General features: G+C 38.0%; 1 protein-coding gene across 6 annotated transcripts in view; it reads right to left on the bottom strand.

Annotated features, from left to right (window-relative positions):
- Positions 1–24646, bottom strand: part of LOC124783694 (regulator of G-protein signaling loco) — a 243733-nt gene that overhangs the window by 7438 nt on the left and 211649 nt on the right. For 5 of the 6 annotated variants that reach the window (XM_047254044.1, XM_047254078.1, XM_047254061.1 and 2 more), the window contains exons 4-12: positions 23345–23542; positions 15980–16213; positions 15185–15373; positions 12955–13152; positions 12725–12812; positions 12424–12554; positions 7396–7479; positions 5932–6070; positions 4143–4234 (exon numbers count right to left, since the gene is read on the bottom strand). In XM_047254044.1, coding sequence (XP_047110000.1) covers positions 4143–4234; positions 5932–6070; positions 7396–7479; positions 12424–12554; positions 12725–12812; positions 12955–13152; positions 15185–15373; positions 15980–16213; positions 23345–23542 — 1353 coding nt within the window. Of the gene's footprint in view, positions 1–3751; positions 3851–4142; positions 4235–5931; positions 6071–7395; positions 7480–12423; positions 12555–12724; positions 12813–12954; positions 13153–15184; positions 15374–15979; positions 16214–23344; positions 23543–24646 lie in introns of all 6 variants that reach the window. The other variant, XM_047254053.1, reaches the window with a different exon arrangement.

Below are 24646 nucleotides of genomic sequence, written 5' to 3'. Positions count from 1 at the left end.
GTTTCTACAATTAACAATGTTTATGGGCCAAGCTACAGATTTTTCAAAATACACATAAAACAAAAATACAGCATAAGAGATAGACCAATGCTACTACAAGACATCAAACATTAAGTGAAATGAAAGTAGGAACTGTCTCAAGCTTTTAAGATTGGCAATGGATAACTATATAGTGTGGATTCATTACCTTCAATGTTCTTTTTTTTAAAAAAAAGGGGAGTGTATTTTCAAAGAACACTGCAGAACAAAGGGCTAATGTATACATGGTGGTCAATTACCTATGTACTGGAAACTGCTAGTAACTCTAATAATTAATCATTTTCCTTACAGCGGTAGATTGTAATAACACATTTAATTTACAGCATATATTTGTGATAAAGCCTGGTTCACTGTTGATATTGCAGACAATATTATTAGTAACCTCACACTTTTTGCAGATGATGCAGTTATCTATAATGAAGTACCATATGGAAGAAGCTGCATAAATATTCAGTTAAATCTTGATAAGATTTCAAAGATGTGCAAAGATTGGCTACTTGCCTTAAACGTTCAGAAATATAAAATTGTTCTCTTCCCAAAATGAAGAATCATAGTATTCTATGACCATAAAGTCAAAGAATCACAGCTGGAATCAGCCAACACATTCAAATACCTGTGTGTCACATTTTGTAGAGATATGAATTAGAATGTGATTACACAAGCTAGGTCGTGGATAAAGCACATGGTAGATTTGAGTTTATTGGTAGAATACTGAGGAAGTGCTATCAGTCTACAAAGGAGATGGCTTATAAATCACTTGTGTGACTGTTTCTAGAATATTGCTCAAGTCTGGGGAACATGTACCGAATAGGACTAATGAGTGATATTGAACATATATAGCGAAGGGTTGTACGAATTGTCACAAGTTTGTTTGCCCAATGGAAGTGTGTCACAGAAATATTGAAGGAACTGAACTGGAAGATTCTTGTGTAAATTATCCCAAGAAAGTCTGTTAATAAAGTTTCAAGAACTGGCTCTAAGTGATGATTCTAGGAATATACTACAGTCCCCACCATATCACTCACATAGGGATTGTTGAGGATAAGATTAGAATAATTACTGCACTCACAGAGGCATTCAATCAATCCTTTATTATCCCCAGGTACAGTGGGATGTACCCTATGCCATACACATCATGGTGGCTTGCAGAGCATAGATGTAGATGTGTGTGTGAGAATCTAGTGCCCCAAAGAATGCAAAATCTACAAATGATTCGTATCCAAATTAATGGATACAAATTCTGTCATAGAAATTAAGAGATGTGTTCACACTATAAAATTCATGAAGAAAAATACGCAAGTAGAATGTGTTTTCTGGAATGAGAAACACAAAAACACCCTGAAAGTGGTTTAACTCTATCCAAAATCCAAACCTATTTGAAATAAAAGTTGCACTTTCATCCACAAAGACCTCATTGATCCATACAAAATTAGTTGAATTTTTTGGAATCAGAAGTAGAGCTTGCTATTTGTAGGCTTGTAAAATTAATAGTACTGTTATATGGAACGATCCTCCAATAAATGTTACGGTGTGAGGTGATATTTCATCCACATTTACTAAGCACAGAGTGAATGGAATGTGTAACAACTCTCTGAGCCAATCTACATGCCAGATGTTCCCCCCCATCACACTTCCTAGTGTATGTTAAGCTTGGTTCAGTAGCTCCTTTCAGTATGTTGGTTTGATCGTATGGGCCACATCAACATAAAATCCATTATCCAGCGACTTCCTCTGGGGCGTATAGCAACAAACCCAGGTGAATTAGAGGAATAGTTTCGTAAAATCTTTGGAAGTGTACAAAGTGTGATCAAAAAGTAAAATTAGTTTTTTAATTTCACAGGCTTTATACATCCAATTTTCAAAATTATTTTTATATCTTCTTGGTACACATGTATATCTGCATTTTCAGCTGTTTTCAATATTTACTGTATTGTTGAAAGTCGAAAAGTTTTGTGTTTTTTCGAGTTCTTGGCAAATTTTTACTGTAGAAAAAGATGGATCAAAGAATTTGCTCTAAATGTTGCTTGAAAAATGGCATAAAGAGTGGCACTGCATTTGACTTACGAATATGACAGGAGTTTACAAGCAGTATAAACTTTTCGAAAAAGGGTCAAGAAGATGTTGAAGACAACAACCATTCTGGATGCCCTGCACATTAATTACTGATGACGATGCGAAAGAACTGAAGAAAATGGTTCCAGAAATTTGCTGATTCGCCATCAGAGAGGTTGATGATGATGTCAGCAATTTTTTCAGATTTTTTGGGCAAGAAATGTGTAGCAGCAAAGTTTGTTCTGAAATCTTTGAATTTTGACCAAAAATGACAGTGCTCAGGAATTGCTGAATGAAGTCACAATGATCCAGAATTTCTAAAGAAGGTTATAAAAGATTATGAAGCATGGGTATATGGGTATGACATTGAAACAAAGGTCCAACAGTTCCAATGAAAACTGTCAGAAGAGCCAAGATGAAAAAAAATTCAGCAAGTTAGATCATGTGTGAAAGTCCTCACTGTTTTCTTCAGTTACAATGGGATAGTACATCATGAGTTCCTTTCTAATGGTCATACAATCAATAAGGGATACTACCTCGGAAGTTAGAAGCTGTTTGCAAGAAGCAATCCAAAGAAAATGTCCAGAATTGTGGCAAAAGCACTTGTGGAAATTGCATCATGATAATGCTCCTGCTCACACCTCAATGCTTGTTCATGAATATTTTCATCAGTAATTTATGTACAGGGCATCCAGGATGGTTGTCATCTTCAATGTCTTCTTGACCCTCTTTCGAAAAGTTTATACTGCTTGTACACTCCTGTCATATTTTTAAGTCGGGGACATTACGTATGTTGCCTCAACCAGCATATTCACCAGACATGGCCCCCTGTGACATCATTTTATTCTGAGGCCAAAGAGAACCATGAATGGGCGTCATTTTGCCACAACTGACGAGATAAAAACAGAATCGCTGAAGGAGCTTGAACACCATAACGAAAGATGAGTTCCAGAAGTGCTTCAAAGATTGATTGGAAAATGTGCTGGCAGTAGTATATCGTATCTGAGGGGAATTGCTTTGAAGGGGACAAAGTTGATATTGATGAATAAATAAAGATTCTTTAAGAAAAAGTAAAATTCCCATTACTTTTTTATCACACTGTTGGAGTACCTGCTAAATTCTGTCACCAAAATTGCAGCAATTATAATGACTAATGGGCAATGATAGTGATTACAGACGATTTTAGCATTAGCGCATAAAATATGTACCACTGTAAGGAACAAAATCCTTTATCATAAGAAATCTGATTAAAACTTACAGAACGTGTAGGCAATTTGTAATATGAAATCCATTCCCAACCACACTGTAGTACTGTGAAAATAAGAACTAAACATGTGCAGTCACAATGCACAGTGTAGCTTGTATTTACTGTTTCAAATCAAACAGCACAGGGTTTCTAAAAACAACTACAATACTGAATCAGTTCATTATTAGTGCAAATATCTAGTTTTCAACTGCTTACTATTCCACTGTATTCAGCCCTAACAACTGGCAATACATGCAAGCATTTGTCCCACATCATAACTATTCACTACTACATTGGCACAATGTATTACTTTCCGGTACATAAACAAAGAATTACAAATGTGCACAACTTGTGCGTGTTTTATTAGTGGAAGATGGAGCTGAGGTTCACCACTTATGCTGCTTAATGTCTCACCTCTTGATAAGTTGACTGCTGTCAAGTCTTGTGAGAAATTTTCAATGCATGGTTCTTCATACCATTTGCCTGATCCCACCTAAAACTGTTGGTTTCTACCTGGCAAATCAATATGTACAAATGCATGATATTAATATCTGTCATCCATGAGATTACTTTTAAAATATTACTTTTTTTCATCAGAAACCAGCCATGTTTGAGATGTAGCTAACTGCACTAAGTTGAGTAATTACAGAAAATAACAATCTGTAAACAGAGAAACCTATGGAGAATTTTTATCAAGTTGCTGACTGTTCTGTTACTGTGACATCTTACTCTACACAACAATAAAAGTAAGTAAATTCATATAAATGTATGTGGCAAATAAAAAAACTGAAAAAATTGTTATTACTTTCAGAAAGTCAGGAAGCTCGAAGTTTATTTCTGTTCCTCTTTGATCTTCTAGCCGACTTCTCTGTGCTCTCTTCAAACCTTCATACAACTCTGAAATAAATTTATCATATTGTAAGTGCACTGTCACAATAAATCAGGATAACAAGCAAGTTTGTAATACAAGAATTAAATTATGAATGAAAACACACACAACAGTGGTGCAATATTTTACAGTATTTATTACTTTCTTTTGGAAACCGGTTTTTGGCTGTTATGCCATCATCAGGCACAAAAGTAAATATCTTTGCACCTGATGAAATATATTTGTGCTTGTTGAAGGCTTAATATCCGAGAACTGGTTTGTAAAAGAAAATAATACATATTGTAAAATATTACACCTGTATCATGTGTCTTTTCACTCGTAATACACAAAGTATCATACCAAGAACCTACATTACAGTCAATCAATGCAATAACAATTAAATGTTAAAGAATGATACCTTGTGACTAGATGTAAAGCTTATATGGATGGAACAACTTGTGTAGTCTAGTTTTAATGTTAACATGGCAGAACTGTCATTTTGCTACTGAGTTGTGACTGTGCTGCAGTACATGATGACATATGACTATGAACAAAATTCAGTAATAGAAAATAAATATTTATAGTTCTCAAGAGATTGGAATTAAGCTGAATATAATAACATGTAACCACTGAAGGATGTAACATTCAGAAAAGTAATCAAAAAATCCCAGAAAACAGTTACCAGCTACTTAATTTGTACAAATACCACAAAATTCAACTATACTTCAGTGATTTGGGGATTTGGGGGTGGAGACGTGGGGGACTGAATTTAGTGTGTTTTATTTGTAATTTAATTTGCAAGGCTTAAACTAAAATCCTACAAATATTATTGATCAAGCTTCCTGTATCAAAGACATAAACCATTTCCTTCTTCATCTCTCAACGGTCCCCTCCCTATACCACCTGGATCCTCACTTGTCACTAATTTCCTGCTGACTCCAAACCACCATCTCATTTCTTACATACCCGACCAACTATACCTTTATCCACAACTACTCATTTGAGGAGAAGACATACGAACACCTGCAGCATCCTGATGGGCGTACATATGACACCCTCACGTTCCAAACTGTTTATGTACTATCTAGAGGAAATCTCCCTACCCATAGACTGTATGACCCTTGTCCAGTCCACAGTGACTGACGCTATTTTCCTGTTCTGGGCTTATGGCCAAGGCACACTATTCTCATTCCTCCACAGTCTCAACACCTTCTCTGTGTTTCACCTGGCCTTCTTCAAATTGGTGTCTCTCTTTCTTGGATGTTGACCTCCACATCTCTAATGGCTTCATAAAACCCATTTCCTTATCAAGTCCATCAAACATCAACAACAACTACAGTATAACAGCTGCTCTTCCTCTCAAGCTGAAAAGTTTGTCCTATACTGTCTGGCCAGCTGTGGATAGTGCATCTGCAGTGACAAGCAATCCCCCGCCTGGTACACTGAAAATCTGAGTCTCCCAAACCTAATCCATACACAAATCTCCCATGCCCTATCTACAGATGCCCCTATTTCTCCAATCCTCCAATGAACTAGCTGAAAAGGAGCATAACTCTCACTACCTTAAATCAACTTGGACTGGAACAACTACACATACAGAATAACTCCTCCTCCCTTAAGCCATGACCATAAAAATTTTCCTTGTGTATTTTTCTATAGAGTAAACAGAGAGGGATATGTTTCAAAGAGACAAAAATAACGTAGCAGAAACAAAAACATCTATTACCATCACTTTCAGATCGGCCCTGCAACTTGACACCAACTTTCCACTTTGCAATAAGAGGCGCACGAGTGACAACTGATGATTTACTCTCAGGCTCTTCCTGCTTGTTCATGCCACTCTTCTTGCTTTTCCCACGTGCATCCTACACAGACAGAGAAAATAGTATTTATTTTACTGATTGCAGGTAATATCAGTTCTTTTAATACCAGTAATTAGAGCACTGCAGACTCACTACAAAGCAATCATTAATAAATGCAAATGAGAGAATTATTCTGGAATAAATCTTTCTGACTGAAATATCTTATTATGATAAATTGTTGATTTGTGAACAAATGCAAAAGGTAATGTAATACTGAGAAAAGCAGCAAGAGAGCAAGAGCCTACTCAATCACTAGCATACTGAATTAAATGTTTTCGTGTTTCCAGTTGTGCCCGTCCATTTGACGTGGCTGGAAACCTGAGAACATTTTATGCATTCTTGTTTATGTTTGTGTTTGTGACACCATGTGAGAAAAGTGGCTATAAGCGTATTTTCTCCAACACCAGAGGTAACAATAAAGATACCACAAAGGCCTCAGTAAATAAAAGTAAAAACTTTTACAGCAAATATGAATTGCTGCTTTGTTTGTATACTTTGAAGAACAACTACAAAACTGTTCGCAAGATGGATTATTTTCTCTGAGCGTAGGAAATAGAATTACCACCTAATCAAGTACAGCATAATAATAAGAAAACTAAAAGGGAGAAGAAGACGCAGATGAAAAAGAAGAAGAGTTCGAGGAGCTCTTGGACTACGGGATGAAATGTAATTCTAGTGTTTCAGGCCATTGTACAATCCCCCTATAATCCAGAACGATCCTATTCACCAGCACTCACATGATCACCTTCCTCCTCAAACTTTTTTCTTTAACATGAACTACCCGATGTGGCATCATCATCATTATTATTTCTCACATGGTCTACACAAATACTGATATAGATGCAGAAAAATGTTGTAAAAGCAGCAACTTGTATCTCTAGAACCATAGCTGTTACCTAGCATCACATCAATGTGGAGACTCATGATCATGCAGTCTACAAAGTGCAGGAGCTGTTTATATGCATGAGATTCATAAGTTTTGCCACAAATATTGCTTTTCATCAAAATTGAAAACAATGTTGATCCAGGAGAGGTAGAAGATGCTCAAGAGAAGAGAAAGAATAAAAAATATACACAACTTTCTAAGTAGCACAACACTTCATACAAAAATGGAAAGTCTGAACAGTTCAGGAAGGAGGTATAACAACAGTGGACGAAAAAGTGTCTACTGCTGTTTCAGCATCATCCTCTGATTCTTTCCTTGTTCTTTTTCTTTGAATACAAAACATTTCCAAGATGACTGTATTCTTCGCCACTCATGCTTAGTTGTGCTTCAACACAGAATTTAATTTACGTTATATGTGAAACAGGGAGAAAATTCTACTCACCCTAGATTTCTCCAGTAATCCTGAATCTCTTCTTAAGAAGCGGCCAAATATTCCTGATGAATGTTCAGAACCCCAATCTTCTGACTGAAAATAAAGTAGAACAATCTATATGGTCTGCATTCAGACATGGTAAACAGGTTAGATGGCACTCCTGTGTTTAACTGTATGAGGTGCATTTCATGCATTAAAATTTTGATGTGAGGAAACAATGATTATATGAATAGGCAAGTTTTATCTGTGTTGATGAATATACATTCACAAGATATTAGTTTCACACAATGTGATTCTTACTACTCTGCTTCTTAGTATTAACTGCACTTCCTAGTTGGAATATGATATGCTCTTATAGCCCGTTTAGATCCCATGACATAAAAGAAACCTATTACAACTATAGTTATTAGTTTTATTATTAACCGTAGAGACAACTGGTGTTATTTATATATGTAATTTCGGTTTGTATCATTTCACAGGAAAAAATTTTGCTATGGAAAATTTCAGTCTATTGTCAAAATGACACCTGCTTGAGTCACTTCATAGGTACCCGATAACCCAAGTCAGCTTTTTCTGCCTGTGTTTCTGTATGATGATGCACAAAATTTCACTTTACAAGCACAAATTAACATGGCAAAAATGTTAACTTTTGGAGCGATGTTAACTTTTGGAGCGAGCAAGAAAGATGAAAGTGTTTCAACAAGAAAGTGTTTCCATGTACTCAAGGCAGAAAGAGCAGGACAACAACACAGACAATGAACAATGAAATCTTAACAGGGGACAAAATTTGAAGAGGAACAGAAAAATATATGTAGGTGTGTAACAAAAAGAGAAAGTAAAGAAATGTGAAATAGGGAAGCGGGGTTGGGAGGGAGGGCAGTCAATGTCATGCAATGAGGAAGTGTTCTTTCTTATTTACATTTGATACTCTTCATACTTTATTTTGGGTGCACTCAGTATTGTAATTTATGCTAATATAGAAAAACAATGGTTTATCCACAAAGCATAGCCTGTGAAAATTGACATAAACCAACATCAGTAAACGGCAGAAGTTCAAAATCAACATGTCAAACTAAAGCATTAAATTGAAGGAAATGTTGCTGACTGATGTCCTTTTCTTGATGTTTCTTTGTAAAAGCAGTTCTTGAAATGAAATACAAGGCAATTCAAAATAAATGTACCAATTATAAACAGCTATTACTATTTAATGCAAAGTGATACATCGATAAGCATTATAGAGAATATCAAAGAAAGTTAAAAATTTTTATCATTGTACAAAAGCAGTGAACTGGAGGTTCGTTTATTTTTAAATCTACCTCTTTCTGAATGGTGGACTATAAGTACTGGGCATGATGATACTGTGTTCTTCTCCTGGCCACCTAGATCTCTAGACCTGTTACTGGTGAATTTCATTTTATGGGGTTATGTAAAATTCCTTGTTTAGGTGCCTCCTTTGCAAAAAACAATTCCAGAACCCAAAATGCATATTTCTAATGCATCCATGTCAGTCACCCTACATATGCTTCAGAATATATGGTGTGAAATGGATTACTGCTTACATGTTGTCCATGTGATCCCAGGGAAGACCTACAGGGTATCTATGAAGAAAGTACAACAATTTTTGAACGAGAAGGGAGATGAGACTTGTTCTTTTGGGCTTTGTTACAACTGATATATAGAGCTGATGAACATGCAAATGTCACATGAGGTTGTATTAGTTTTAGAAATTACAAGTAAAATGTAAATTTCGTGTGACTGAGGCCTCCCTTCGAGTCTTTCGACTTGATGCCACTTCGGCGACAACATCCAGTCCCTGAGCGGAGAAAATCTCTGACCCAGCCAGCAATAGAACCCAGGCCCTGAGAATTGACAATCCGTCGCACTGACCACTCAGCTACCAGGGACGGATGAAATTACAAGTGCACGGAATTATCTAACTTGTTACAATATGAAATGTCACAAAAAAATAAATTTATAAAATTTCACAAAATTTTTATGTTAAAAAGAGAAAGTTTGGATAGAGGTTCTGTAGTTATTACTGATATAAACTAGTGTTGTTGGAAAGATGACCTTAGTTTTTAAACAACTGCCACTTACATCAGAATATTGCAGCATAATGTAACTGAACAATGGAAACTCCAGGCAGGAATATCACTGATGTAGAAAGACATTTTGCTACTTACCATAAAAAAAGACACGTTAAGCTACAGATAGACACAATTAAAAGACGCGTAGAGCTTTCGGCCACAACTCCCATCAGCAAAAGAGAAACACACACCATTGCTCAGACACCTGCAGCATCTCGTGCCAGAATGTGACTATCATGTGAGATGCAAACAGCAGTGTGGACGGGGAGGGGAAGGGTGAGGGATAGTAGTGTATGGTTGGGGAGAGAAATGGAGCTGTCAGGTGGAATGTGCAGGGACTAGAATGCCAACAGGTGCAGCATCAAGAGGTTGTGGAGCAGGGAGGTGGGGGGAAAAGAGCAAAAAAAGGAGAAAAATGGGAAAGACAGGTGATTGTGTTGACAGAGGGCAGCAAACAAAGAGCAGGAGACAAGAATGGGGAGGAAATGATAGGGCAGAGGAGGTGGAAACTGTTTGGTGGAGGGTGTGGATACAGTATGTTACCACAGGTTGAGGTCAGGATAATTACTGTAGCAGAGTTGTAAGGATAACTGCTATCTGCATAGTTCAGAAAAGCTGATGGTGGAGGGGTGATCATACAGATGGCTTGGGTAGTGAAGCAGCCACTGAAATCAAAGATGTTCAGCTGTATGTTGTCCCGCAGGGCGGTCCACTTTGATCTTGGCCACAGTTTGACCTGGCTATTCATCCTGGTGGACAGCTGGGTGTGGGACATACCAATATAAAAGCTGTGCAATGATTACAGCAGAGTCAGTAAAAGACATGGCTGTTTTTATAGGTGGCCTGGCTCCTGATGGGATAAACCTGTGATAGGGCTGGAATAGGAAGTGCTGGTTGTGTAAATTGGGCAGGTCTTGCACAAGGATCTTCCACAGGGATATGATTCTTGTGACAAAGGATTGGGGTTGACAATGGCACAGGGATGGAATTGGATGTTGTGGAGGTTGATGAGAAACTTGCCATACACAGCAAGAGTGTTTTTGTCACTGCAAATATTCTGTTTCTGAGTGGCCAGGCTGTATGGGAGGGATTCTGTGGTGTGAAAGGGATGGCAGCTGTCGAAATGCAGGTACTGTTGGTGGTTTTAATGTGGACAGAGGTGCACATGGAGTCTTCAGAAAGGAGGTGTTCAACAACTAACAAGGTGGCATGCTGGGTTGAGCAGGACCACATGAAACAGCTGGCAGAGAAGGTGTTGAGGTTGCGAAGGAATAAAGATAGGGTGTCTTGGCCCTGAGTCCGCGTAATGAATATATCATCAATTAAACTGAACCAGACTAGGGGCTGGCATTTTGGGAGGCTAGGAAGGTTTCCTCTAGATGATCCATAAAGAGGTTGGCATAGGAGGGTACCATGCAGGTACCCATGGCTGTGCCATGGATTTATCTGTATACCTTCCCTTCAAAGTCGAAGTAGTTGTGGGTTAGGATAAAGTTAGTAAGGTGTATGAGGAACAAGGTAGTGGCTTCAGAGTCTGAAGGACATTGGGAAAGGTAGTGTTCAATGGTGGTAAGACCAGCATTTGGGATGTCGGTACATAGGGAGGTGGTGTCAACAGTCATGAGTAGGGATCGAGGAGATACAGGGATGTGGATGGTGAAGAGTCAGTGAAGGAAGTGCTTGGTGTCTTTGGCATGTGAGGCTAGATTATGGGTAATTGGTTGGAGGTGTTGGTCAATGAGGGCTGAAATTCTTACAATGAGAGCACAAAAACCAGCCACAATGGGACATCCAAGATTGTTGGGTTTGTGGATTTTGGGGAGCACATAGAAAGTGGATGTGTGGGGTGTCATAAGGGTGAGGAGGGAAATGGACTCAGGGGAGAAATTCTGGGAAGGGCCTAAGGCTTTAAGCAGGGATTAGAGGTTGTGTTTGACTTCTCGGATGGTATCACTGTGGCAGAGTTTACAGGTGGAGGAGTCAGATAACTGACGGAGGCCTTCTGCCAGGTAGTAACTGTGGTTCATAACAACAGTGGTGAAACCTTTGCAGGTAGGATGATTAGGTCAGGTGCAGCTGAACATAACATGCTTAATTTCAACGGCTGCTTCACTATCCGAGCCATCTGGATCTTCCCTCCACCACCAGTTATCTGAACTGCACAGACAGGTGTTATCCTTACTATACATCCTCTGCTCCCATAATTATCCCAGGCTCAACCTATGGTAACATATTGTCCTCACATCCTCCAAAGTTTCCACTCCCTCAGTACTATCATCTCCTCCCCATTCTCATCTTCTATTCTCTTTGTTTGCCGCCCTCCACCAATGCACCTGCCCCCTCCCCACTCCTCTCCTTTTCCCCCTACCTCCCCGTCCCATAACCTCCTGATGTTGCACCTGTTGGCATTCTAGCCCCTGCACACTGTGATTGACAGCATTCATCTCTTTCCCCACCCATACACTACTATCCCTTCCCCTTCCCCGTCTCCTCCAAATTGCTGCTGCATCCCACTTAATAGCTGGAGGTGACGGTCACATGTGCATGAGGTGCGCTTACTTGAGGGTATGAATGATATGTGTTCCTCGTTTGCTGATTGAAGGCTGTGGCCAAAAGCTCTAGGTAAGTGTCTTTTTAATTGTGCCTGTCTGCACTTAACGTGTCTTCTTTATGGTAAGTAGCAATATGATGTACCTGGATAGATAAAAAAAATCTGCTCACCAAGCAGTGGCAGGAGAACACACATACAAAGAAAAGTTATTCTTCTGGCAGAAAGGTTAAAGGGGAAGCAAGAGGGGGAGAAGGAAAAGGACTGGAGAGGTTTAGGAAAAGGGGTAGAGTTCGGAAAGGTCACCCAGAGCTCTGGGTCAGGGGAGACTTGCAGGACAGGATAAGGAATACTTGCATATGTAAAGCCTTAAATTTATTCTGTTGTAAACATGATACACACCCTAACAGATCCCTGATCAGGTGTTGTCCTGCCCTCAGCTTTCCCTTGCAGCAACTCCTCAAAAACCCTGTTCGTTATTTCATCCAATGTTGGACCTGATTTTGTTTTGTGGACTGCATCATTCTTCCACACTAAAAGAAGAGGGAAGAAAACACTTAAATACAACAATGTTGGTATCAATCAAAGACTATTATTTATATCTCACATAAAACATTGGTCAGAATTAATTAAAAAGGGTTTTGAAAATCCACATAAATCCAATTTAGCGAAAGATGATCACTGACATGAGCATTTAACAAACCTTCGGCACTTCTTGTCAGAACTTGCAGACGTTGGTTGTCAACTGCTAATACTGGTAAATTTAATTCTAGCACTTCATTTTCACTCATCTAAAAATTGGAAAATAGATGGAATTAAAAGTGGCGAAATGAATAAACACTGTAATTCAACATGTAGGTCTAATATTCACAACATATTTCATTTTTCAAACTAAGTCATCTAGAACTCACAGCAACTGACAAAATAACTTACAAGACAGAGTGTAACAAGTTCCACATTGTAGCCATATTTATGTAGGATTGGCCTTAGAACTTCACCAAGAGATTTTGAAGATTTTGCTTTCACACCCACTGTTTTTCTGTTGGGTAGATCGAGTCGAAACGAAACTTTCTGCTCCACTTGGACTTCTTTTCCACCAAGAACAGATGATTCTTCATCCAATGGTACAGGCTATATAACATCAATAGCAATAATTAACACACACAATACCTCCACACAACATACAGTACATTAGTACAATAGAAATACACGTATAGCATGTACAGGACAATTTTCACATTATTTGTCTCTCAGAGCTGCTATCAAGTCACACTGTGTAAATGTTCATTGTGCCTTAACTGTGTGACCAATTCTTAAATTTATTGTACAATATTTACACTCCTGTGAGGCCATTAGAATAAAAATGAAAAAACATGAAAGGCATTCTTTTCGAAATGCCTAATATTCTGATGAGCTATTACAGTTTTGTAATGTAGATCTTACTGTGTTGTAACAAGACACTCTCTAGTGTGATTAAACAGCAGCAGCTTAATGCAATAGTAACATCGCACAGCCACAACAAACTGGACTTTGACAAGTTCATTTAGACATTTAATATTTTTTACTTATATTTTGCAAGGTTTGGTGAAATAAGTGCTCTTCACCTGCCATGAGCTAGAGCAGAGTACGTGAAAGAAGATCCCCGACAGTTGCAGAGGGCCTGCTTCACGTGTCTACCTCAACCAAGCACGTAACACAATTTTGTGTATATCTCTTACAGCAATGCCTCAGAGTATTCACAGCTCTATAGATGACTATTCTTTTTGCCTGCTGCAGTTCATGCTTCGCAGCTGAAAGCCAGCAAAAGCACTGCCAGCTGTCAGGGATCTTCTTTTGCTGACCCTACTGTAGGTCCTGTGTCCTAAGCCTTATTATCTTAGGAAAAAAAAGATAATTTAAAAATACAATATTCATTGCAGAAGAATGTTATAACAACAGTAAGTGACGACACATAATAGTCTCCAGACATACATTTCACAAACAGTTTTAAAGAAATCTCTTAAAATTGTAATTTGTTCCATTTCCAAATATTGTTGAATCCAATAGTAATCTAAAATTAATAAACATGCTTCAGTTTGCTTTTCTGTCAGATATATGAGTGGGTCACTCCTGTTACTATCAAACTCCATACTCTCAACAATCCTACAAAATGGGTTGTAGTTGGAAAGATTTCTTTAAAAGTTCTTTTTTTAAAATAAACTCAAGCATTTTTCAATGTTGTATTCATATATTACATGACCCCAGTCCACCAGTTTGCATGAATTGTGTCATGTGTATTAAAGAAACACACACACACACACACACACACACACACACACACACACTGGGCCACATTTTGTATCATTTGAATTACTCATTTCTACTATTGCCAGAAGTCATCTTCAGATCTAAATTTAATTACTGTCAATCACAGGTTGACATAACGACATGCAAGAGTCAAAAACTGTTAATCTGAATATATATAGAAAGTGACCCAGACTTTGTTTGCCATTTTTGTCATATTAAACGTGGTCATCATGGTGCCTTCAGACTTTATGTCTTCAATTATGAAGTGTCCTTATTTGTGAATTACAAACACAATAAACTGAATATACATCCTATACTACATGTAATCAAGAAATCAAAAAATAGCACAACAAATAAAAATTTGAGTCATTCTGTTTGCAAAATGAGATGTGGCATTTCAAACATAAACTATAACTTTTTAATATAATACAGTACTTTTAATTACTGTGTCACTCATTTCCATTCTGTTACACCGAATCAGGAAAGGTAAAATAAAGATATTATCCTCTCTCTATTGTACTAAGCAAATAGGCTTAACAGTAGGAAAGTTCCCTTCTCTGAACATATTAAGATGTATTACTTTTGAATGCATTATGGGAACAGCAGTGATCAATGTCTTATAAATATTTACTATTAAAAACAGTCTTAATCATGATTTATTTATCAAGAGTAGTGATTCTCCAACAGAAAGAGGTTCCTACTCAATGGTCTGAAGATGACCACAGTAGTGGTCGAAACCGGTCACCTTGATAAATAAATCGTGATCAAGACTGTTTTTAATAGTAAATATTAAGATGTGATGTGGTGTGTGTGTGTGTTTTCTAAATATTAAGATTTGTTTCAAGTGTTTTCTTTATTAAGAGGATTTGATTTTTACCTTCGTTGAATTTCCAACATACACCTCAAAGGACGAGTAATGAAGGCCTCTTTTATCCAAGAGCCTCTTAACCATGTCTTTCACATTTTCATGCTTTCTTGTCTGGACAACTGTTGTTGCTCCATCAGCGAGAATCACACGACATAAAGTACATGTTTCACGCTCTCCTAGTTCTCCTGATGTTACAGACTGTAATGAAACATACAACATAAACCAACTGCAAACCGAGCAAGAAAACTATTATTCTTTTACATTAAAAAGAAATTATTAACATATACAATTTTTGCTGATAGTATAGACTGTGTTTCTTTTGTGCAATAATATTTTTTATCACCAGTAATAAAAATTGCTGCATTATAACTTGAAATCAGTCTGATTTGTAACTATTAAAGAGACAGCCATCAACACTGAGAAAGGAAGATGACACAAGATTCATCATAGGACCAAATGAATCTTATCTGTGGCAACAAATTAAAATGCAGAAAGGTCAGTTTTATCATGAATCAATGTGGTGTATGTATCTTGAGCCAGGTGAGGTGTTTACAGTCCTTAGGCTAGAGGAAACCCATTTCTAGTCTCCATAACATACAGATGCAGATATAACTTTGTTTGGCAGAGGTAATGAGGTTGTTCTTTTTGCTGATGCAGAGGGAAGCCACTTTTGCAGCTATCACACTTTCGAAAAGTGCAATTATAGCAACTTGCAATTAGAAGAAAAATGAATTCATATAAAGATTATTAATTACTGTGTTGTATTAATCTGAATACAAATGAGGAAAAACAAGGCTTTTTCACCTGTCTGCTAAATGAGCCTCTAAGTGCAAGATCCCACGAAGCTAGGGATGATCTACTGCTCGTAACATCACTTCGCACAGAAACTGCATCTTCTGTCTCCCTCTGCTGATTTATCATTCTCATCTTGTTGTATTCAGATTCTCCTCGGTCTTTCGATTTTGAACGATTCTTGCGATGCCACGGCAACAATGATTTACGCCGCCGATCTTCTGCATCACTGCGGCTCTTCTTCAACTATTGAAATGTTCAACATTGCACTTCATAAAAATTTATGAGCTTTGTGACAGAAACTTGTACAAAAATATTTATAACTAGAACACAATCAAAGAGGGAACTAGTGAAAGGAGATTGATCTAGGGTAAAACAGTAAAACAATTTGCAGATATGAATTCTACTATAGAATATTATATTTAAAAAAGGAAATTATGTCTATTTCTCTACTGACATTAATGTAGTGTGAACAAGATGATCTTAAGGCTTTACTAACTTACAAGGGGAACTAATGGACTGCTTTGTCCTCCTCGTTTTTTCTTAAGCAGTGTGATAAATCTCCCCCCCCCCTCCCCCCCCTCAAGAAACACCTTGAAGATGTCGTACATGAAGATTAAAAGATTTCCTAACAAAGCTGAGTATACAACATTTCTATCTCATTAATAAATTGACTGGTATCTGAGTGCGTAATGTAATAGGTTTATAGTCACGAAGTCATTATTTCAAATCATGCTACCAGCATATTTATTTTTTTACCTGTTTTCAGATTTTATATATTTTAACAAATGTCAATGTTAGTTTACAAATACTGAATTATAATTTTTTATTAAAAATAATTTATCTTATTTTTAATATAATGGAAGGAAACATTCCACGTGGGAAAAATTATATATAAAAACAAAGATGAGGTGACTTACCGAACAAAAGCGCTGGCAGGTCGATAGACACACAAACATACACACAAAATTCAAGCTTTCGCAACAAACTGTTGCCTCATCAGGAAAGAGGGAAGGAGAGGGGAAGACGAAAGGAAGTGGGTTTTAAGGGAGAGGGTAAGGAGTCATTCCAATCCCGGGAGCGGAAAGACTTACCTTAGGGGGAAAAAAGGACAGGTATACACTCGCACACACGCACATATCCATCCACACATACAGACACAAGCAGACAGCTTGTGTCTGTATGTGTGGATGGATATGTGCGTGTGTGCGAGTGTATACCTGTCCTTTTTTCCCCCTAAGGTAAGTCTTTCCGCTCCCGGGATTGGAATGACTCCTTACCCTCTCCCTTAAAACCCACTTCCTTTCGTCTTCCCCTCTCCTTCCCTCTTTCCTGATGAGGCAACAGTTTGTTGCGAAAGCTTGAATTTTGTGTGTATGTTTGTGTCTGTTTGTGTGTCTATCGACCTGCCAGCGCTTTTGTTCGGTAAGTCACCTCATCTTTGTTTTTAACTTATTTTTAATTATACATGCAAGAAAATTCACAACAAATTGAAATTTGGTATAAAAATGTGAAACAACAAGTAGAAAATAAAAAACTTTTTTATTTCTAGAGATTTAATAGGGTCGCTGATGTGTATAGTTCTTCCATTTAACAAAAGAGATTTTGCATAACTCTATCATATTTAATTTACTTCCATATGAACAATTATTAAAAATAAAAAATATGCTACCTTTATTGAGACATTATGATCCAGTACTTGTACATTGAAATTTCTATTTGTTAATAAATATGTAACTAAAATAAAAGTAAAATAAAAAAGTTGCTACTGCCAAAATTTGACCGAGCAACTTCACGAGTACCAATTCATTAGACTTTTCACTCAGATTCCACTAAATACATTAATGAGCTGAAAATGTTTGATAGTTAACAGGACAAGGTGGTTTTTCCCAGATTTTATTTAGAATTCCCTCATATTGCTGTAGGTAATGTGTGTCCAGGCATGATCTCCACACCCATAATTATGAAGGAAATCTAAGAGGGCAGAGCAGCCCATGAAGCCCCCTCATCAGTGTAAATTAAGATTGTTTAAACAATTGTTACTGAGCCCCATTTTTCACCATGTAGTTTGTTAACAGTCGAGTCACAAAACTGAGCACTATAAATAACAATAAAAAATATGGTTAATGTCAAATTATTAACTTTCTCACTATTCTCTCCAATTGTTTCTTCCCTTTCCCGCCTAGTAATAGAATCGTTATTCTGAATTCAAAAAAATAAATCAAAATACAGAAAAAAACTGCCAGGTTATTTACTGCAGATGAAGGAACAATAAAAATAAGAATAAAGATTAGAAATACATATTAACAGACACAAATATATCATAAATGTTGAATTTAAGTAAATAAAACATTGAAGGGAGGGCATGCAAGTGCAAAGCTGAACAAAAAGCTACTGCAATAAGTGAGTGAGGGAAGTATGACTATGGGAAGCACGAGGAAACATAGGAATCAAGTAAGAGGGACAAGTAGCCATTAGAATAGGTATTGTGTTCAGCTGGTCAAGAAATGTTAGGTAAATTGGCTCTGGTCAAGACAAAGAAACTATCGCTCTGAAGTGATTTGAAGAACTACGTAAAAGCTAAATCTACATGATCAGATGGAGGTTTGAAGACTGCAACAAATGGGGTATAACAATAACATTAGAATTAAAGTCGTTATAATTAAAGTGCAGCTACTCATGGATATTCAGTGTGGGCTTAATTATCATATGGCAGCAAAACTTGGTAGATATGTTAAAGCATTAATGCAGAACCCACTTAAGCTGGAAGAAAAATTAGTTCCAATTGTGGCCATGAGGTGCAAATCTGGTGCTGTACACTGTATGATGGTATGACATCCATGCTGTCATTTGACAAGCAATAAAATGAGTGAACACTGCAGCTTTTGAGAAGAGAGACCATGCACTGTCAGTGAAACAATTATATGTGAAGGGAAGCTATTACAGTGCTGCATTGAGACTATCGGCGACTGAAAGGTCTGAGTAGGGCATGATGTGATTATATGGTTTAAAGAAGATGATAATGAAATTCAAAAACACGGGTGAGCTTGGTGTGGCACCTGTACAAGGAAGGAGTCCTATCCGGGTGGAAGTTATTGACAAGCTTACTGTTGCTGAAAATGATGCCGCACCATGTGCTCCGGGTAGTGTTAATGTTTGTGCAGTGTCATGAGAATTGATCATCCCATGGTCAAGGGTACGAAAAGTTTTGTTGCCTATTTTACACTGGTTTGCATAGAATATTTAGATGATGCAGCAACTGAAATCCCGTGATCTGCAGCAATGTTCCAAATTTGCTGTTTGGTTTCTGACATGGAGATGTGGCCGGGCAACATTTTATGGGGTGATGAGGCACATTTTACACTACAGCGTGCTGTGAATACACAGAACTACTGAATCTGGGGTACTGTTAAACCATCTGGGGTACTGTTAAACCATGAGTTGTGCTCAAAGAGCTATTTCACTTCCTGTGTGAGATTGTGTGGAGCGGATTAACAAGCATCTTTATTCTCTCTTTGAAGAGAATGCACCCACGAGGCCTGTCAAGTGTACCGTGATAATCTGCACATTATTGAGACCACCTCGAACAGCATGAAATTCCTGCTCTGGAAGAGTGCAACTGTGTGGAAACCACTGTTTTCATTAAAGACGGGGCAACACCTCAAGTTGTTCGCCCAGTGAAAGATCTGCTTAATGCAATCTTTCATGAACATGTTACCTCCAGAGGTTTTCCAAATGCATGTCCCACAAGGTCAACCGATCTGAATCTATATGATTTTGGCTATGGGGATACCTAAAAGAATGCATTTACCAAGAACATGTTCAGTCTCTACTTGACCTGAAGGCCAATATGCAGCAGAACATTGCTCAAGGTTCCACAGCAACTGCTGTGAGCAACTACTGATCACATCACTTTATGGCTGCAGCATCACTTCAACATCTCCGGCACTCCTGATGAACAAATTGTGTAAGCGATGGTTAATAATAAAATTAGCATTATGCCTTTCTCACTTGATTGACCTTTTCTGCCCATATTCCATTCGTGATCCATTACATGTGGAAACATTTATATACATCTTGCTTGCATCCAAAGTACCAGATTTGCACCTGGAGGCCAACGGAACCAATTTTTTTTCCATTGTAAATCGGTTCCACATTAATGCATTAGCACACCTACCAAGTTTCAGTGTCATATGATAATTACAACCCACACTTTACATCTGTCAGTAGCTGCACTTTAATTATAACCAATCGGTAATAGTGTTTCAAACACAGTGAGTTTAAAGGAAAAAAATTCATACCACACGGTAAGTGCAGTAAGCAGACAAACTGTTATTGTTGTGTTGCAGTGCAAGCTCTGACACTGTTATCCAGTGAAATGGATTGCCTACAGTGGGACACTGATAAGCAGATGTCGTAGCAAAGAGAAAACAGGGACAAATCTTGCTGGTGTCCTTGATCAGGTGTATTCTCACCACTCATATACCGAGAACACCACCAAAAACTACTCAATTCATTAGCGTCATTTTTGTTCATACATATGGGGGGAAAGGCATTGCCATGGACGGATCTTGGGTAGTATGCATTTCCGCCACTTGATGTGCATAACACAACTCATTGCCAGTTCAGTACCGCTTCTGTTGTCCACCTGCTTGTTCTGTTCATCTGCAGTGATTTTTTTGTTTATTTGTTAGTGCTGTTTTGTTCTTGTTTTATTTTTTATAATGGCAAATTTAAGTGAACAACATGCAGGTGTGAAATTTTGTTTTCTGGTCAGTAAAAATGGTGCTGAAACTGTTTTAATGTTGGAAACAACCTACCAGGATGACACTATGGGAAAAACTCAAGAGTATGAGTGGTTTGCTTGATTTAAAAATGGCGACATGTGATGACAAACCTTGTTCTGGACATCCATCAACTGCCCGAATCAACGAAAATAATGAAAAAATTTGAGAGCTTGTGCTCACAAACTGTCAACAGACAAATGATTAGTGAGTTATCTTGAAGCTTGGTGTTTGTCAAAAAAGACCTGATTTGTGGCACACAGGAGATTGGTTCTTCCATCATGACAACATACCTACACACACAGCCATTTCTGTTAGCCAGTTTTTGGCAAAAAGTGGCATGGTTCCATGCCCCATATACCTTACTCACGCCAGTTTTTGGCTAAAAGTGGCATGGTTCCACGTCTCAAGCACCTTACTCACCTGATCTGGCTTCGTGTGACTTTTTCTTATTTCCACACATGAAAAGGAGCACGAAAGGACACTGATTTGACAACATTGAAAAAGTCAAAAAAATGAGGGAGGGGCTGTCAGCCATTCCTAAAGATACTACAAGAATGTTTGGAACAGTGGAGGCACTGGTGGGACAAATGTGTTAATTGTAATGGAGAGTATTTTGAAGGGGATAAGGTTGTTTTGTAAAGAATTTGAAAATCTATATTTTTAAAAAATAATTCTATGTTTTTTTGGGTATTCCTTCATACATACATAAATGGAAACAAGTTTTATGTGATGGCTATTTAGCTAAGACTGCAACTAATTTTCAAATGTTCATATATCCATCTCCTATGGGACATGGGACAAGGGCTGGTCAGTATGGTACCATCTTCAGCTATGTGTTTTTAAAATTTCTTTATCCAATGCAACTGGTTTCAGTGTTACACTGCACCATTATCAGTCCTTCATTAGCCAATAATTGGATAGTTGGGTATAGATCCAATTTTTAGGTACTGACAGTCTGATGATGGCACAGTGTAGCACACACACCGGTCACATTAAATAAAGAAATTTTAGAAACACACGGCTGAGGGTGGTATCATTAATCCTCACCATTTTCAAACATATTGAAAAGACCATTGTATGGCCACCTAGTGGCTGCTTTGTGTACAACTAAGTATCCTCAACTGCCACCAGGCACTACCCATGTCTGATCTCAATCGTTCTCTGGCAGCAGCATCTTGAATGTGGTAGTAGTTTGAGCCACCTCTAAAGTTAACAATACCAGAATGTGGAAAACAACATTTTGTAATTAATTTTGTGTTATGCTGAAAAAGACTGCTTTGGAAACAAATGCTGCAAGATCTATGCAGAGCTAATGGCGAGTCTACAATGTCTTGTTCTGCATGTTTCCAACAGCATAAAGCTTTCAAAGGTGGAAGAGTGAGGTATGAGGCGAAAGGAGGGGATGGAGCCTCCACCACAGTCCTTAGTGAGAACAATCAACTCTGTGGCAGCAATCGTGCATGAGGACTCTCAGGCGAATGTTAGAAAACTCACAAAAATACTGGAAATTTCAAAATTTCAGTGGGAAGTGCTCACACTATTTTAAGGATCATTTAACATGTCATGAGTGCGAGCTTGCTGGATTCCCAGAAGACTGACAACAGCTCAAAAACAGAACCAAGTTGATGTTTTATGGAAATATTGTGTCAACTTTGAAGGGGACAATTGGCAAAAAACCAACAACAGTGCTGATGAATTTTGCGTCTAGTGTTACAACCACGAAATGAAAACACAGAGTACAGAAGCAGGTTCAAAAGGGGCAGACTTGGCAAAAAAAAAAAAAAAAAAAAAAAAAAAAAAAAAGAACCATGAGCCCAGAAATCTGCCAATAAGGCCTTAGTGAACACTTTTTTTGGTTATTGTAGCACCGTGTACACACACATCGAGTTCCGGAAGATCAGGCAGGAAATGCAGAGCACTGCGAACACTGATCAAAGATCATATCCAGACGAAATGGAGGGAACTACACGAAAAATGGAAGCTGCACCATAACATGTGGCTTTATGATGCAGTAGCTGTTATGACAAATATAGCCAAGAATAATCAATTATTGATAAAATTATTTACTTGGATAGATAAAAAATCTGCTCAACAAGAGTTGGTCCCCGACCCTGTATAGTCCTGCTCTTGCCCTCTGCAACTTTTTTCTTTATACTAATGTGAAATAGGATCTCAAAGAATGTGATTCAGTTCCAAAAATAATACACTGAAGGCTTTAGAGGTGATTTTGAAGTGGTTGTCAAATGGATTTGAGAACATCTTCCTCCTATAGAGCTCTGATCTTGCCCCAAACAACTTTTTCCTGTATTCTACTGTGAACAACAAACTCAAACTCAAAGGCTGCAATTATCAACAAATGTATTGGAATATGTCTCAGAAGTGGATGAGAAGATGGGACAAGTGCACTGCTCATAACAGTGACTATATTGAAGGGAGAAAATATTGATTTTGATTGATTATATAGTAATAAAGCTTTTTCAGCCCTAGCCTCAAGTCATTGTTGAATGACCCTCGTGGTTAAAATCAAAAAATGGAACATGAACAACACTATTCACATTGCAAGTAATTTAATCTTCCACTATATGTTTACCTTGGTGCGTGTTCCGCTTGGTGAACCATCACCCTCTGCTTTGGGCTTCAGCTGTAAACCTGAATCTAGGTCTTCACCACCAGTGTACGGCAGCTCTTGTCCTGAGAGCTGTCTCAACAAACACTCTTTATAAAGCTCAGACTTGATGAAACGTGGGTAGCTGTCAAACTTCATAAGGTCAAAAATTTGCTTCTGGGCCTAAAAAGAAACCAAAAATGATTACATTAAGATTACACACAAAAAGTACTGTAGGAAAAACATAAATCTCAGAATTCTGTACATAAGCTTCATAAATTCTGTCATTAACACTTTGACTGCTGGGGACATGTTAACTCGTCATGCCTCGCCATTCCCCTGGCATGCCCAATGTGTCTAAGCGCGGCCCTTGGGTTTCCCTGCAGTGCTAAGGATGCCTATTGTGCCACCAGCCTCTTCACCGCTAGGGATGAGTTTAGGCGTGCTGAGTCACAGCCTCCTGAGCGCGAGGGACATGTAAACACAGAGCTGTCCTTCCACCCTGTTCTTTCAGTAGATGTTCAGTAGTCTGATAGTCTGACTGTATAGTTCAAGAGTGTGTATGTGTTTGTTGCTATGTTCCTTCTTAGCAGAATTCGTCTTCACTTCCCGTGTTTTAGTCAGTTTTCTACCAGAGAAATGTCATGTCGCTGTAGTTGCACAGATAGAGAGATCCTGGATACGCTCACAAGGAGCGACAGTGAGTGTGAATTATCTGATTTTGCAAGCAGTGATGAGTCTTCAACACACACTCAAAGCTGTAGTTCTTAGCCCTTTACATCAGAGGGGAGAGCAAGAATTACAGTCAGCAGTGCCTCTGAGGAATCAGAAAGTGACAGTGAAGTGGTTTGGAAAAGAGCGCACTTAAGTGATGCGTTTGACTGGAAAGAAACCGATTTCCATCTGTTAAACCATTACTTTGATGACTCAAGTTCAGGACACAAATGTCAACTAGATACTGACCCAAGCATTCTTTCATTTTTTGTGGTATTTATGTCTGAAGAACTGTTGCAATTTATTGCAGATGAAGGAAATCTGTTTTTGTGTTTACACCAGAAAAATTTTTCCAGAATCTGTGAATTCTTGACTGTCAAAGTGGAAAGACACTGGATTTAAGGAAATGTGTTGGTTTGTTGCTATTTTCTTTCTAATGTCCCAAGTTAAGAATTTAAAATTAAGTGATTAATGGTCCAAAGATACACTTTTGAACACTCCAGTTTTCAGCAAAATTATGTTCCGAAACTGTTTTTGTCTGCTTTTGAGAACGCTGCACTTCAGTGATAACTC

The sequence above is a fragment of the Schistocerca piceifrons genome, chromosome 1 (genome assembly GCF_021461385.2).
Source record: "Schistocerca piceifrons isolate TAMUIC-IGC-003096 chromosome 1, iqSchPice1.1, whole genome shotgun sequence".
Classification (NCBI taxonomy): domain Eukaryota; kingdom Metazoa; phylum Arthropoda; class Insecta; order Orthoptera; family Acrididae; genus Schistocerca; species Schistocerca piceifrons.
The sequence above is the reverse complement of the archived record's forward strand: the minus strand, read 5'-3'. Positions and strand labels throughout refer to the sequence as shown.